At 36.9% G+C, this 16,671-nt stretch overlaps 1 protein-coding gene across 3 annotated transcripts in view; it reads left to right on the top strand.

The window, feature by feature from the left end:
- Nucleotides 1–16,671, top strand: part of LOC134668606 (atrial natriuretic peptide receptor 1-like) — a 259,800-nt gene that overhangs the window by 215,948 nt on the left and 27,181 nt on the right. For 2 of the 3 annotated variants that reach the window (XM_063526062.1, XM_063526048.1), the window contains exons 13-20: nt 30–189; nt 954–1,112; nt 2,051–2,216; nt 3,081–3,230; nt 3,830–4,022; nt 6,513–6,687; nt 11,713–11,903; nt 12,900–14,216. In XM_063526062.1, coding sequence (XP_063382132.1) covers nt 30–189; nt 954–1,112; nt 2,051–2,216; nt 3,081–3,230; nt 3,830–4,022; nt 6,513–6,687; nt 11,713–11,903; nt 12,900–13,508 — 1,803 coding nt within the window. In that variant the 3' untranslated portion in view covers nt 13,509–14,216. Of the gene's footprint in view, nt 1–29; nt 190–953; nt 1,113–2,050; nt 2,217–3,080; nt 3,231–3,829; nt 4,023–6,512; nt 6,688–11,712; nt 11,904–12,899; nt 14,217–16,671 lie in introns of those variants that run through there. The other variant, XM_063526055.1, reaches the window with a different exon arrangement.

The following is a 16,671-nucleotide window of genomic DNA, read 5'->3' as shown; positions in this document are numbered from 1 at the left end:
ACTTCAACAAACTGCTTTCAACCTGGCAGGGCATGCACTTTCTCCACGGCACCGATATTAGGTCCCACGGCAACCTCAAATCCAGCAACTGCGTCGTTGACTCCCGCTTTGTCTTGAAGATCACCGATTTTGGTCTACACGCTCTCCGAACCACCGAAAAAGATCCGTCGGCTCATAGCTATTGGACGCGTAAGAAATTTTGATAATTTTTCACTCATCAAAATAATATTTTCAATTTAACATGTTTCGATTGTGTTAATGTTGATATTGTCGATATTTCTTTTTACTGACATGTTTTTAGTAGAGATGCAACGGATAGTTGTTTGGCCGGATACCGGATACCGGATATCCGGCCTGGACACTGGCCGAATATCCGGTATCCGGCCGCCGGATATTCGGCCGGCGGAACTATACCTACATTTCGGTTTTTCAGGTGCACATTCTGCAGGTTTGACTTGTTTCGTAGTAAACGTTCGCGCGGACTAATTTCTAGGTTCGAAATGAGTGCGCGTGCAAGTCAGTGGAATGATTAAATTGTTTTAAAATAATAAACAAGTACGATTATGACCGTGTCTGGTTCTTAAATCCAATTTATTTACTCCGAAATCAAGCAATGTTACTATCCGGTATCCGGCCGGATAGTAAGTCACTATCCGGTATCCGGCCGGATAGTAAGTCACTATCCGGTATCCGGCCGGATAGTAAAATCATGGCCGGATAGGCCGGATACCGGATAGTAACCGGATATCCGGTGCATCTCTAGTTTTTAGTTTTATTATTCTAATGTAGTAATAGAAAAGAGATAAAACATTTTGCAATTTTGCTTTGCAATGCATCTTACAAAATACATAATTTCACACCCTTTTTTTCGAAGAGCGATTTTTTCCCGGATTATTACAATCAGCCACTTAGTCGAACTGCTCTAGGTGTTAATCCAGTTATTTTTTTCTTAGGAATGTTGTGGACGGCTCCAGAACTGCTACGCATGGAAGACCCACCCCCCGAAGGGACACAGAAAGGAGACATATACTCGTTCGCAATCATCATGCACGAAATAGTTAACCGACAGGGCGCATTTTGGCTGGGACCCGGTATAGAAATGGGTCCGAAAGGTAAACTGTCATTTAGAATTCATGATTGTAATGCTAAAATATTGTGTTTATTCACACGTTCGTATCGACTTTCAGCCACAAGGAAAATCAGTCTACTACTCTGCAGTCTTTTTTGTTTCTAGAATTTTCTGCTACTAAGTATTGCAAATCTATCTAGCGAGTTAAAGTTAAATTTGAAACATGTTGTCATACATCCATAATTGCGTATAATTTGTAGGTACTGAGCGTAATTAATAGTAGTCAAGTATAGTAGTCAAGAAAATTACATTGGTTTTAGAAACGACGAGCCTTCTTTGATTAAATCGTAATTCAATAGCGAACTGAGATAAAAGAGTTAGTTATTAGACATCATTAAAATTATTATCGACAGAATACTCGTAGGTTAGTGTAATACTTCGTATAAAGCTAAATTAAATTCAATGTCATAATGTCAAATACAATAAGTTCACTTAAAGTATATTTCAGTGCTCTGTGCTCTTGTCGGCGGAGTAATCTCCAATTCGACCGGTCCTCTGCCAATACCTTAACCTTCTCACGACCTGAACCTTTTATTTTATTTGGTTGAAATATTTTTTTCACGGTCTTACTCTTCTTCTCTTTCCCTCTATTTTTCCTTACACGATGTACTTAAGGAACAGCTGTCGTGTTGTAGCAGATATCAAATTAGTACTCCTCTCCTATTTTCTATTATCTTTATTATATTTCTTTTCTCTTTCATCCTATCTAGAACTATGACTAGCATCAGACAATTTTTACCAACACAGGTTATCAAATTCTAGGTAGGTAATATCTTCTTCTTCCTGGCGTTGTCCCGGCATTTTGCAACGGCTCATGGGAGCCTGGGGTCCGCTTGACAACTAATCCCATGATTTGACGTAGGCACTAGTTTTCTAGGTAGGTATGTTGGTTTAATTTCTAATACCACCATCAATCTCCAGACATAATCGAGGCCGTGAAAGCCACAGGCCTCCGGCCTAACACATCCCACCACCGCTCGTGCGACATCGACGACGCGCACGACCTCATGCGCCGGTGCTGGGCCGAGGACCCCAACGAGCGCCCCGTGTTCGCGCACCTGAAGGGCGCCGTCCGTCGCCTCAACAAGTAATGTTTATGTACATGTAACTTCATCTAATGGGTGTGTGTCTGCTTTCATCTTACTAATCTAAAGTTATACTGTTTTGAATCGTTTTGTGTTCTCATTCTATTTTACGCTATGGCTTTCTTTAAAAAAATATTTTTGTTTGTTCAACGTTGTTTATTTCTACAATTTCTATTAATTAGATATCAGTAGTTCAATGTCATTAAATATCTGTACTTATAAAATATTTCACGTTTCTTCAAATATGTACGTCACTTTTGACACTGCCATATCTAATCCATGTCGTATCTTGACGTCATATTTAACGTATTTTAAGATACCAAATCGGACCGTTACTTCTTGAAATTGAACAGATAAGTCTCTTATAACCTGAATGGTACATTTGGGATATCGTATATTGAATCATATTACCTCTATATTGCCATGATCAAATCAAAACAAATGTAATTGGGAGTCTTTCATAACAGTCCTCTTACGATGTAATGGCGCTGCGCGCTGTCATATTATTAGACAAACACGATCCTGAGTAAACACATATATAGGATCAGATCAAATTTATTGTGGACTTATTCAAAATAATTGCTCAACTCCACAGCAGTAACGTTACAACAGTAATGTTGCTGTAATATATATCAGAATATTACTTCAAGACATCACTTTGATTGCGTTACATTAACAATCTTCTAAATTATTTGTGAAAGTAAACCCTTGCGCAGTTAATTTAGTTACAGCTGCATGTGCTACACTTAATTAACTTCCTTATGCAATAACTAATAAGCACCTACTTAGGTACATTATTTATTTTTTCTTCAACTTCTTTTCCAAGACAAATGACAATATTATTAACATGTTGTAACTTGTTACAGATCCCAAGAAAGTAGTAATATATTGGATAATCTGCTATCCCGTATGGAACAGTACGCTAATAATTTAGAAACATTAGTTAGTGAAAGAACACAAGATTATTTGGAAGAAAAGAAGAAGTGCGAAGAACTTTTATATCAGTTGTTACCAAAGTAAGTATAAGTTATGTTAGCGAGCCGCGTTACAGATACGTGATTGGGACTAAAAATCGATACAATAAGTAAAGCAAATTAAGGCAAAGAGCCCGAGAACTATTAATTTAATTACCAACCATGAGTAATGTTAGTTTAATTTTCTTTTAATTATTTGTGTTATGCACTAATTGCATGTCGTGGCTAGATCATAGTTTATGATCGTTTCATGAAGTGCTATGTAAGAATTTATCACTTCATGAATGTAGTTAGGTTAGGTTTCAGTTTTTTATGTGGCCAACGAACATTTCATGGCATAAATTCTAAGATCTGGCTACGACATTAACCAAACCTCATGTTACAGGCCGCAGGTCGCTATAAGGGTCCCCTAGATATATCGACGCGCATTATGTAAAGCGAAAAAGCCGTCGACGCATCGGCAGGCGCCAGCCGATGTGAGCCGAGCCAAAAGACGACTTTTTCACTCTTATTGCGTAGACATAAAGCTTTATCCTATCGGGTTTTGCCGATTCTGCTTCGACATATGTGGGGGTACCCTAAGACTAAATGCGTAGTATTGCGTGGGTAGGTAGTCTTATACCACCATTTTTTGTTCACAGGTCAGTAGCCTCCCAACTAATAAATGGCCTGTCAGTCGTCGCGGAGACATTCGAGCAAGTCACCATCTACTTCTCCGACATAGTGGGCTTCACCGCGCTGTCCGCTTCCTCCACGCCGATGGAAGTTGTCGACTTACTCAACGACCTGTACACTTGCTTCGACAGCATTGTGGAGAATTATGACGTGTATAAGGTACGAGTTTATATTTACGAGTATATAAAAATTTACAGCAAATTAAATTTAAATTGGCAGAGGCAGACCGGGATCTTTGACGAGACGATTTGGATGCGTTCCAGCGGGATTTGCGGGATCCTGTTCAGCATAGGAAAGATTGGAAAGGGAGAGGGGAGGCCTTTGTCCAGCCGTGGGCCACACAAATAGGCTAAGAACAAAAAATAAATAAAAATTGACAAGACCAGTTAATTATAAGTGAAAACCAGTTTTTTTACGTTTTTACAGTGGTACCTAAATAATTCTACGTGGTATCCTTACTAAAGCAAGCTACTATAGGTACAGCTAGGCGAAATATTGGGCGCGTGACGTTCGGAGCAATTGTGGGATTTGGCACCCCATGAATACATGGAACAGAGTATACAATATTGTACACAGACTATACATTTATATATATAATATGACTATTTAATAAGACAGGAAAAATTCAGGGAGCTAAGTATTTTTTTAATATTAAAAAGTAATAGGTAGGTAATAGGTATCCACTTTAAAGTTACATTTAAGATAAACCCTCTAACTCTGCTAAGACGACATGCGACTGTTACAGTCTAAACTTTTCAAACCTCGAGCTCATTAAAGTAACTTGTTTTCTCTTCAATTAAAAGTTTACATCTCCCAGTGGAGTTCAGGACTGGACACAGCTTATAAATATGATTTATTTTTGTAATTTTTCTTTGTGATATAAACTAAACGAAAAACGCCATGTTGCAGTATTTCATGTAAATATAATTTTACAGATAACTTAGTAGGCAACAAAAACCTTCGATGTACCTATCTACATCTGAATTACCAATTCTACCCTTTCTAATAAATCATATCACTCATTCAACAAAGACATCAATATATTCCACATCATCTTGGTAATAAAGAGATCATTAAGGCGGGATTCCACCAGTGTGGTGTGGTGTGCGGCACTGTGCGGCACAAGTATTTTTGTACTGAATATGCTTGTGTCGTGCATACCGATGCCGCACAGTAGTGGAATCTCGCCTTTATAGATACAAGTTGGAATTTTCGCTATTGAATATACATTATATTTTTGTAAATTAAAAAAAAATACACCGTGAGCCTAATAACCCTTTTAATCTCGTGTTCGTGACAAAATTACGTGTAGGTACTAAAAGTATGTGTTATGTTTTTAAGTAACTTAATCATGGTTTCGTTGTCCACTGAGCTCTCTGCGATGTAACCAGAAGCTTACAGCTGTAAATTCACATTCAGCCTCTCAGTACATTATTCAAGCAGTAGTCAAATAAATAAATAAATATTATAGGACATTCTTACACAGATTGACTAAGTCCCACAGTAAGCTCAAGAAGGCTTGTGTTGTGGGTACCCAGACAACGATATATATAATATACAAATACTTAAATACATAGAAAACACCCATGACTCAGGAACAAATATCTGTATCATCATACAAATAAATGCCCTTACTGGGATTCGAACCCAGGACCATCGGCTTCGCAGGCAGGGTCACTACCCACTAGGCCAGACCGGTCGTCATAAAACATAATAGCTTCATCCGTGGCTTTTCCCTATTTTTCCTTATAGCTGTGGTTATTTGTTAATCTTTGTAGCTGTACTTTCAATAATATCTTCCGACTTATCATATTATCATGTATACGTATATTACGATGTCTTTGTGGATGAAAATAGAAAAGTTAAACCTACTATTTACTATTTTAATTTAGGTGACATTTTAACCACCGTTCATACTTTGCGTAGTGACTCCACTTGACCGTCCGACGATAGCATAGTATCCGAAAAAAATATGCTCTTAACCGTACACGGGAACCTTACTATCCAAAGGGGTGGAAGAAAGAATTGATTTTAGAGCCATCTAACGGAATATTTCGGCATTATTTACTAATTCTCTTGATGCGACAACGTAGCCTCACTAAATAGTTAGCTCTAAAAAAATTTTGACGGCAGTGTAATCATAATTTTTGTAGAAAGTTGTGAATGCGCTGCGCGGGGCGTGAGTCGCTAAAAAAACCCGGACGGTTGACAGGAAAACAGTCTCGCGGGCCGGACGGTTGAGTGGTTAAAGGTCATACTGAACAACTTTTACTATGGGACCAATGCCGAAATCGCGAAATAAAATTTGGCTGTCCCATATAAATCAGCGGCATCACATCAGTCAGAAATTCAGAATACATTCTGACTCAGAATGTATGAAACAGCCAAAACTTTTTTCGCGGTCGGCATTGGTCCCTTAATAAAAGTTGTTCAGTATGTCCTAGTCACTACGTAGAGTACGAACGAGGGTTAAAATTACATCCTATGTAGAATTTGTGTAATACGTAATACCTAACCAAATAATTGTAGGTAGACATCAATAATGAAGATACACTACACAGTACGTGCATGTTGAATTCAAGTGACGAATGTTAACCAACAAAAACAAATGTCTATAATTGTTGCTTGTAAAAAATATTCTTTTAACAGGTGGAGACCATAGGCGACGCTTACATGGTGGTGTCGGGATTGCCCGAGCGGAACGGCACGCGGCACGCATGCGAGGTGGCCCGCATGGCTCTGGCCCTGCTCAATGCCGTCCGCCGTTTCCGCATCAGACACCGACCGCACGATCAGTTGAAGCTAAGGATAGGATTGCACTCTGGTAAGTATTTTATTAGAACAAATCATTAAAATCTATATTGGCACTAATTACTTTGAAAAAATTTCGTATCTCACACTGACTACGAAAAGTTGAAAGGCAGTAACTCTGAATGCATCACATATTATAATTATTATTATTATTTGGAGCCTTGCGTGTCCCACTGCTGGGCAAAAACCTCCCCCCAATTTCTCCACAGATCTCTTTCCGATCCTGTGTCTGGCCACTCCTTCAAAAAGGAGTCTAGTTCATCCCGCCATCGCCGGCGGGGTCTACCAACTCCCCGATCTGAGCATCACATACATATTCTATTACCTACATTTTTCTTATGATTGACAGAACAAGATACGAGTTTTTGTGCCGATATAAATAAGTTTCATCTGTTCACGGAACATTTGCTTCAGTGAACTGCCTAAGTATTTACTATTTTAGCCATGGTTCCTAACTACAAACATTATGAGTGTTATTACTATTCACCAGACTAATACAAGAAATAAAGTGGATGGCAAAACATTACTGTTCAGCGCAATTTAATAAATTTTTATCCTAAATTATGCTGCAAAAATGACGCGTCAGCGTCATAAAATCATTGGTGTTGGCGATCCCAAAAATGTCTAACCAAATGCCTAGAAAACGGATCAATTCTCTATGACATCGCGGTATGAACGTCACGTATCCAGCAATAAACCATGTCAGCAAATAACTAGACGAATCCGAGAAATATGTCTCATACAAAAGGGAACCTGGCTGCGTGTTCCCATCGGTTCCATGAGGACTAGCAAGCCAAGCTCATTCACAAGCCAGTGTAATGTGATACCGATCGCTAACAACTATGAGCATCGGTCGGCGCGATTCGGGAAATGAATTAGAGATTAATTAGACACGATATGGTAAATAACATGGGTAAAGGTACCTTATGGCGGTTGGCGCTTACGCCATTATTTAACGCCGCCACCGCTCCAATATTATTGCGGCGCTATGAGACGTAAGCGCCAGCTGCCATAAGATACCTTTTTATACGTTCCTCGAACGTCACAAATCTTCACTATTTCCTATCTAGAGAATCTCTAATTCGTTTCCCGAATCACGGCGCCAGCCGCCATAAGGTACCTTTTGCAGTGGAACGTCACATATCTTTACTATTTCATATCTAGTGAGTCTCTAATTTATTTCCTAAAGCGAGCCGGGTAAGTGCTCTTAAATTGTCTCATCTGAGCTCACGGCTCTGCAGGCTATTGGAACGCCACCGCTGTATTCACGCGGTCTCATCCCTTATTTACATTCGTGGAGTATATTTCAGCCCGCCTCATTACCCAGCAAAGTGGGTGGTATGAATAAACATACATATTTTTGCCAAATGAAATGAGCCCTGAAATAAATTCTGCTACCTTTTGATTCGAATGACAAATTGTTTTCAGTTAGTAATTTTCTTTCAAATGTTAAAATGTGTATTAAGCAAAAAATATTGTAATCAAGGTTTTTTTTTAGTAAATAATTCTCCAAGAATTTATAAGGCTTCGATATTTCTGAGAAGGTTTATTTTCTTGAGTGCAATTTAAATATATCTTGAAATTGATCATGACTGTGCTTTTATATTTATTTTACTAGATGTACTACGTCTATGTAATACGTCTGATAAACATTTCAAAGGCTCTTTGATTTATTTCTAATAATGTAAACGTATGTAACATTATGTTACTTTTTATTACTTAACAAACGTGTTACCACAAAATGTGAATATACAGTGTGTTATATAAGTAAGGAAAGAAGATAAAAAATGCAAATTTGATCTGAGAAATAACAAGGCTGATTAAAAAAACCCTATTAATATTATTCACAGAGAAATTATTTCTTATTATTTTTAACTTTGAATGTAGTTTTTTTGTTGCTTTATATTTTACTTTATTGATTTATCTCACAATTTCATTTGGATTTATCACTCTTTATGCGTAGACATATTCTTGGAACCGTCGTCGATCGTTATTAAAACCTGAGGCGGCGGCATCCGGCGTTATAAGAACGTAGGTAATGGAATTTCAATAACATAACGTACGAATTTTTCTAAAACGAAGATTAGCATCATGATTTGCAATAAGAAATTTGATCATATTTACAGTAAATATAAAACACCATTACTTATACTTAGTGTTACACTGATACAGGTTTGGTAGCCTTTTTAAGTCCGGTGAAATTATACAGTGTCGATATCACATACAGGTTTGACATTGACAAATCCAAGCTCTATCTATACGTATTGTGCATTAGTACTAAGTACCTACTTTTTTTTACTTCAAGAATATGATAAGTATCAGGTTTGTACAAACGAAGAGTCATTATCATAAAACGGCAGCAACTTACATTTGATCTCGTCGCACCAATAGGTACAAGACTACAAACTTTAGGATCCACTGCAAATGATATCAAAATCATCAATTGAAAAAGTGCGGCCGTCGCTCCATTTATCAATGATACCCTGTATTGATGCCATGAGTATCGTATGACTACCAAAAAGCTTAAACTGATAATTTGTATTTAATAAGCATTAAATATTTATATTTTAAAAGAAAGCAACAGAGTAAAAATCAAAACAACGCCAAATAATGTTTTTCGATCTACACTTTGAACAAAATAATGGCGTATTTCATCTTAAACAGGAAACTGGAACGAGCAATTATATAATGGATCCAACCTATATTTTATTCAGATATAAATAAAAAACTGCCACTGTAATTTTCACTTTACCTCAGAGACCAATTTATTTAAAAAGTAGAATAAGTATTCATTTTTGTTTCCGAATTTCAAATATAATTTTGGTGAGGAAAGTCCTTAATTTCGTTTATTGCCCTACGGCAAAACTTCAAAACTTTCCTACAAATTCCTACAAATACGAAGTTTTCAAACATATTACTTCCAAAGGGTGGTGAAATTAGCATTTAAAATAGCGAAGGGGAACTAAACAATATCTTTCAAAACGCGTTTGATCATTATTTAGAGTTCACAGTCTTAAGGAAGGAATTGTTGGTGGTATTGTACGAATGGTAATATTTTATTTTTAGGTTTGAGTATATATGTATTGATGTAATGGATTAGTTTCTTTATTCAGTTAATTGTGATCGAAATGTTTTTTTGCCATATAAACGAATAGAATTCACAGATTCGACTCGACTCATCAGTTTTTAGGGTTCCGTACCCAAAGGGTAAAATGGGACCCTATTACTAAGACTTCGCTGTCCGTCCGTCCGTCCGTCCGTCTGTCACCAGGCTGTATCTCTCGAGAAATGTATCTAACGAGCTACAGTTGAAATTTTCACAGATGATGTATTTCTGTTGCCGCTATAACAACAAATACTAAAAACAGAATAAAATAAAGATTTAAATGGGGCTCCCATACAACAAACGTGATTTTTGACCAAAGTTAAGCAACGTCGGGCGTGGTCAGTACTTGGATGGGTGACCGTTTTCTTTTTGCATTTTATTCCGTTTTTTTTTGCTTTATGTTACGGAACCCTTCGTGCGCGAGTCCGACTCGCACTTGACCGGTTTTTTATTTAATAACGTTGAAAGCAAAGAGGGTCGAGTCCATAAGGCTCCAAATCCCGTGCCATAATCAAATAATACGAGGCACGTGCCGACCCGAATTATGACCTCTACATGACTGTCACATTACATCCGCGTGCAATGGAGCTTTATGACCTCATTTACTTACTGACATTGTTGCGGATTCTGACAGTAATATCAAATTTTAGCTGCACTGATGTAATTACATGAAAAGCTTTATGTGTCTTACTGTGTTCCATTTCAACTCTATAGTCTGTATCTTTGGGTATTTAAATAAAAGTAAACAAACAATTCGTACATTATCGGGTTAGATCCTTCTAACCTGTCAAATTTGACATTTGCGCGATTCTGGAGATACTCTTGAACGATTTCCACAGGATATGACTTAGAGATCCAATTAACATCTAATAGATATCTTACTCTATCTAACGTAAAAGTGACAATGGTTGCCCGAATTGCGCTGCAAAAGAGAACTAGTTGATATCTAAACTATAATGTATCTAGAATGGATCTAGTACGTATCGTCTCTTGTGAATATCTTGAAGTTCGAATACGGCAGAAGGTAGTTTTAGCCAAATCTATATTCTATTCTGATATTAAAATTACCCGAGTTACTAAATTAAGCTGCATAGCCCTCATCGCTTTCGGAAACCTAATTATGCTGCCACCTGTAGGCTCGTCACCTGCCAAGTGATGATTGAACGCTTTTTGCGCACACTGGACAGCTTGAGTGGGTAATTTAATAGTGTATCTCTTTCCAATGCTATTATGATTAGTTAAAGGGAAATAACGCCATCAATATCATTGCTATTTGATTAGGTAGGCAGTTGTAACGATTATAGACTCACATCGTCTTTAAAAAAGATATATTATGCATTGTTAATATACGTTACCAATTATTAAATACATTATTTGGCACGCTGGAATACAATTGTATAGATCTATCAAAGTAAAGAAAGCGTGAGAATGTAGACGAAGCTTTCAGTACATTTTTGACTTCGGAAAACGACATTTGGACAACGACATGATGACATTTTTAAACTCTAGTCAAGCTTTTTCTATAGTTATTCATAAGTATAGAAAAAGCTCGTTCAATAAATGTTTGTGAAATAAATCCTGACTTTTCACTTATCTAGTTTAAAAGTATAAAATTTGCTAGAATGCCGACACCATAAACCACCACTCACTCGCCTCTTCTAAGTGCCTTGATTTTATTATAGGCACCACTTCCGATGAATTAGTTGTTTTACTATATTTATATATTTTATTTTATTTTTCATTCTTTCATTTTACCAGCTAACCAGCTGTAGCATGGTAGGATTTTTATCGCATGTCACTAAGTATGTCTGTCACTTTCGCACTTACTTGTTTGAACGTGACAGGCGATACAAATGCGACCATGCTACAACCGCTGGAACCCACACGGGATCCTCACGGTATCTTTTCTAATAAGACAATATATTCCATCAGGCCCCTGCGTCGCTGGCGTGGTAGGCCTCAAGATGCCTCGCTACTGCCTCTTCGGGGACACGGTGAACACGGCCTCCCGAATGGAGTCCAATGGCGAGGCCCTCCGGATCCACGTCTCGCCGACGACTAAGGCTTTACTGGACACCTTCGGGACATTCCAGCTGGAGCTCAGAGGAGAGGTTGCTATGAAGGTAAGAAAACAAAATTGTATACATATAATACATGGAACACAAATGATTTCAAAATGAGTATATCATCATTATCATTATCATATTAGTCGTACAAACAACGTCAGTAATAGAACCGATCGGTCAGTAAATGTTCTGAAAATATCACCCTTCCCTTTGAAATCACGACCACAAAAGTAATAAATTAAATAATTGCTCAGATAAATTATGCCTGAACGAAAATAAATTGTATTAAATACACCAACATAGCTTTTTGCCAGCACTTTCGTTTAGGTAAGTAATGTAATACATACACGGTGGCTAAAAAATAACTGCATTTCCGTTGCCAGGGAGGTTTTGTGATTATACTGAACAACTTTTACTATGGGACCAACCAACCAACCTCCCTGGCAACGGAAATGCATGTATAGTTTAATTTAAAACACGGAATTCATGCTTTTAATAAGATTTAAGTGCAGCCGCATAGCTCACCTACCCCTAAAGACATATAAATTTTCCTTATCGTACTTGCTGGGCTGCAAAAGGTTAAATAATTAATTAAAGCCCGCATAATATACCCTGAATGAAACTGGGCTTTTTCATTTTGTCGGTTCACTAAAGAAAATCTGACTCCGCTTGACTCGACTGAGAGGAATACTTTTTAAAACGAGGGCAACATTAAATTCCATTCGGAATGTGTGCCTATTTGTTCTGAGCCCAAACAAACCGTACTGATTTACATAATTAGGTATCACAGGTATTAGGTAGGTAGGGTAGGGTAATGATCTTGGGGCTTTTCTCACGATGCTGGCAGATTGAATAAAGATAAAGTGGCATTTAAAGATACGTTTCGTATATTTTTAACTTTTTAAATCTCTATTTTTAAACTAGGAAAGTCACTCAGTGTCAAACAAATTAAACACCCTTTTAAATAAACTAAGACAAGCTTTGATGCCTGCTCGCGTCAGACATCTAAAATTATCTTTATGTATTTCTAATATTTTTATATGCTTGTTACAGGGAAAAGGAACTCTAGTCACTTATTGGTTGTTGGGGGAGATAGTCGATCCGAACGCGCCCCCTAGAGAAAAACCGTCGCTGCCAAAGCTTCAAACTCAATCCACTGAAAGTGGAGGATCTATTTCACATCTAACTCCATTCCGACAAAGACTTGATGGTTCCAGGTCATCCAGCAGGCGGGGTTCCGGCATATTCCAGCAAAGAAACAACGACTTCATTAAACTAGAAAAAGAAGCGCAGCCACTGTTACAAAATCTCAAAATACAAAGACAGCAGTCAGACCCTACCGAACCGGTCGCCAATGGTGTGACATCTGCCGAGGATACTGATAAACTCAGCGTTTCTAATTCAATATCACTTAACGTCAACTCTTTAAATCACAATTCGGTAAGTCAAAGCGGCCAACCCAAAGTCAAACTGAAGGACTGCCAAACGTACTCCATAGGAAATCATAATTCGAATAAAATAGGTAATAATAACTGGATACCCAAGCTACCGCAAGCAAGTTCTTTCGACAATGGCTCCAGGAAGAGTAATCATTGCTTGAAAGATTATAGCAGTGTTCCTTTATTGTCTAAAGCAGATACACCAAATGATTCGAACGTTTAAAGCTATCATGAATATACTATGTACTTAATTAAATATGGCAATTTCTAAGAGAGATTTTGAAAATGTAAGCAGTAAGTGTGACTATTCAATGTTATAAATGTCGGTAGTCATAGTATCTCTATTGTTGAAGTGTGCTCAGTTATCGTCGTCTCTTACATTCCTTTACTTGCTTTGGAGCATTCCATGAAATTGTCTACCGTTTGTCCCGTACAAACGCGTATTTTCTAAAGATTTGCAGGTGTAAGAGTTTCCTTTTCTATGACAAATGGACAAAAATATGCACAGAAAAATAATCGCCTATTTATGTAAATGCCAAAAAAAAGTCGCAACACAGGAAATAAAATGCGTTTGTACATGACAGCCCGTTGGAATGCTCCTCTGTAAGACTATCCTGCCAATGGGTGTGATACTTTTTAATACTATCTTGAAAATGAACATCGAAATGTCATTCATTTTCATTGGCTGATGAAATGTCGAGCCATCGTAGCAGTACTTAAAAATGTATTTATTTTCACAGTGTTGACATTAGGCTGTAAATATACTTAAGAATTTATTTATTGTAAATATTATAGTATTAAATGTAACGTCGTTGTGATCTTAGCAAAAGGTATTCTGAAAACAAGTAATTATTAATAGTAAATGTAGACAAAGTAAAAATTACCCTCAATGTTTTAAAAACGTTATAGCAAATATAAAGAGTGAGAAAGATTTATTTTGTTTCAATTTTATCATATTGGAAATACCTACATTAAATGCCAAATATAATTATCACTTATTATCCTTTAATAACGTACGTGAATGTGACTTTATTTTCTCGAAATCCTCAGTGAAATTTACATTATTTGACTGGAGAAATTAATACAGCAGACACCCCAACAACAACAAATTAATTGCTTTAGATTGAAAGGCTTAAATTACAGCAACCCTCCAATTTAAAATTATGAGTTTCATGGGCTTTCATAAAGTTACCAATTAAATATTACCAAACAACCCGCAGAACAAAATACAAGTGATGAAATATCATACGACTTATTAAATTAACATTGGTATGGGGTTCTTGGAAATAATTATATGGCAACTGATTTATATAGGTACTTGATTGTTCTGCTGTTCAAATTCATCATGTCAGGTTTACTTTATCTGTCTATCTGTTACCTCTTCCCGCTTAAACCGCTGAACCGATTAAGATGAAATTTAGTATGGAGCTATCTATTTTTGAAGCACAGGAAAGGACACAATAGTTTTTATAAATTATCTTCATTACTCCATGCAGAAGTCGCAGCCAGAAGCTTCATACAATGTTTTGATGACCGGTCTGGCCTAGTGGATAGTGCCTGTGATGCCGATGGTCCTGGGTTCGAATCCCGGTAAGGGCATTTATTTGTGTGATGTACATAAATATTTTTTCCGCATGGGTGTTTTCTTTGAAGGTATGATATATGTATTTATCTATAGAAGTATATGCATATATCGTCGCCTAGCACCCCATAGTACAGTCACCTGCAATAATTATGTTAGGTACTCTTCGAAGCCCGTAAAAATATGTGACCCGCTCTTATGGCTCTACAAATAAGATCGTGTCAGATATTTTTGCGGCCTTCGTTGTGTAACATATTATTGCAGGTGACTGTACTACAAGGTTTGAAGCTAGGTTATTCTGTGTAAGATGTCCCCTAATATTTATTTAGTATTTATGTATGATGCGAATATATAAGAAATTGTTAAAACGCCAACGTAATTTGAAGTTTCTATTTAGCTTATTAAATCAATATTTGGTTCATTTTATACGAAACTTTACTTAAGTTCTAAGTAAAACAAACTTAACGAAGTGTAACAAAAGTAAATTGAGCAGAATCAAAACAAATGCCCAACTTTATACCAGGTTAACTTCTTTGATCATGATCATGTCTAAGAAATTGCGTTGCGAAGACCAAATATTAATTAATAAAATATTAATAAAACAAACACTAAAACACAGAACAATTGCTAGCTAATGGTGTATTTCCATATTTCTTAATTTCGTCTATACTGTTATATATAAGTACTGAAAATATATTACGCCTATTACGGGACAATCATGGAGAGGCGTGCAACGTGCTTGGAGCCGAAGGTAACACGTAGAAGCCCTTTCGACCCTTTAATGAGATGAAAGGGGTGTATCGAGCAAACAGAAAAAAAGAAGCAAACTTCGCCAAATATGTACTCGCCTTAAGTGTAGTCTTTGTGTCTGGCAGTTTTAATTATTGGAATAGACAACTGATTACCCACATCTGCCTCACAATATTCGCAATATACTCGTTCTAGCGGAGTCAGTTATGAAGTTGACCCAAAAATTTTTTATTAAGCTATGAGCTTCATCACATATGATCTTTGAGTAATTCTAAGCATTTCAAGCCTGGTACTGGAGTCAGTTATGTAACGCTGCCATACATGACCCAAAAATTTTTTATTAAGCTATGAGCTTCATGACATCTGATATTTGAGTAATTCTAAGCATTTCTAGCCTGAAGTGGGGGGGAGGGTGGGGTACAAAGACGGCCGCCATCCGTCATCTTTAAAAAAAATCTACTCTGATCCTGGTGGGTACTAGGGCAAGTTTGGTATCATTTTCGTATAAACCAAAGACGTAGAATTCATTGCTGATATTTGTTTTTTCAATTTCATAGTAATTTTACAAGAAAAACGTAAAAAGGTGAAAAATTTGGTTGGAGATTTTTGCTACGCGGAGCCGAAACTACAAAAGATAGAAAGTTGAAATTTGCACACTAGATTACATTTATAAAGTGTACAAGAGATAAGAAGCAATTTTGAGAAATTCAACCCCTAAGGGGGTTAAAAAGGGGATGAAAGTTTGTATGGGGTTCAAGTTTTATTTTAAGCTAGGAATTTGAAACTTCGTAAAACGATATATTATTAAAATACAAGAAAACTAATTTCAGCGTTTTTGAAAATTCATCCCCTAAGGTGGTGAAAAAGGAGTTGTAAGTTTGTATGGATATCAAAAAAATTTTCGAACGCGGGACTTGAATCTTTGTATTTGGGGATATTATTAAAAGACAGGAAAAGTAATTTCAGCGTTTTGTAAAATTCATCCCCTAACAGGGTTAAAAAGGGGTTGAAAGTTTGAATCCATTACAAATCCGAGTAGACACACATTTCTTAT

This window comes from Cydia fagiglandana, chromosome 1 (assembly GCF_963556715.1).
Source record: "Cydia fagiglandana chromosome 1, ilCydFagi1.1, whole genome shotgun sequence".
In the NCBI taxonomy this organism is placed as follows: domain Eukaryota; kingdom Metazoa; phylum Arthropoda; class Insecta; order Lepidoptera; family Tortricidae; genus Cydia; species Cydia fagiglandana.
This window is presented reverse-complemented; position numbering and strand designations above follow the sequence as displayed.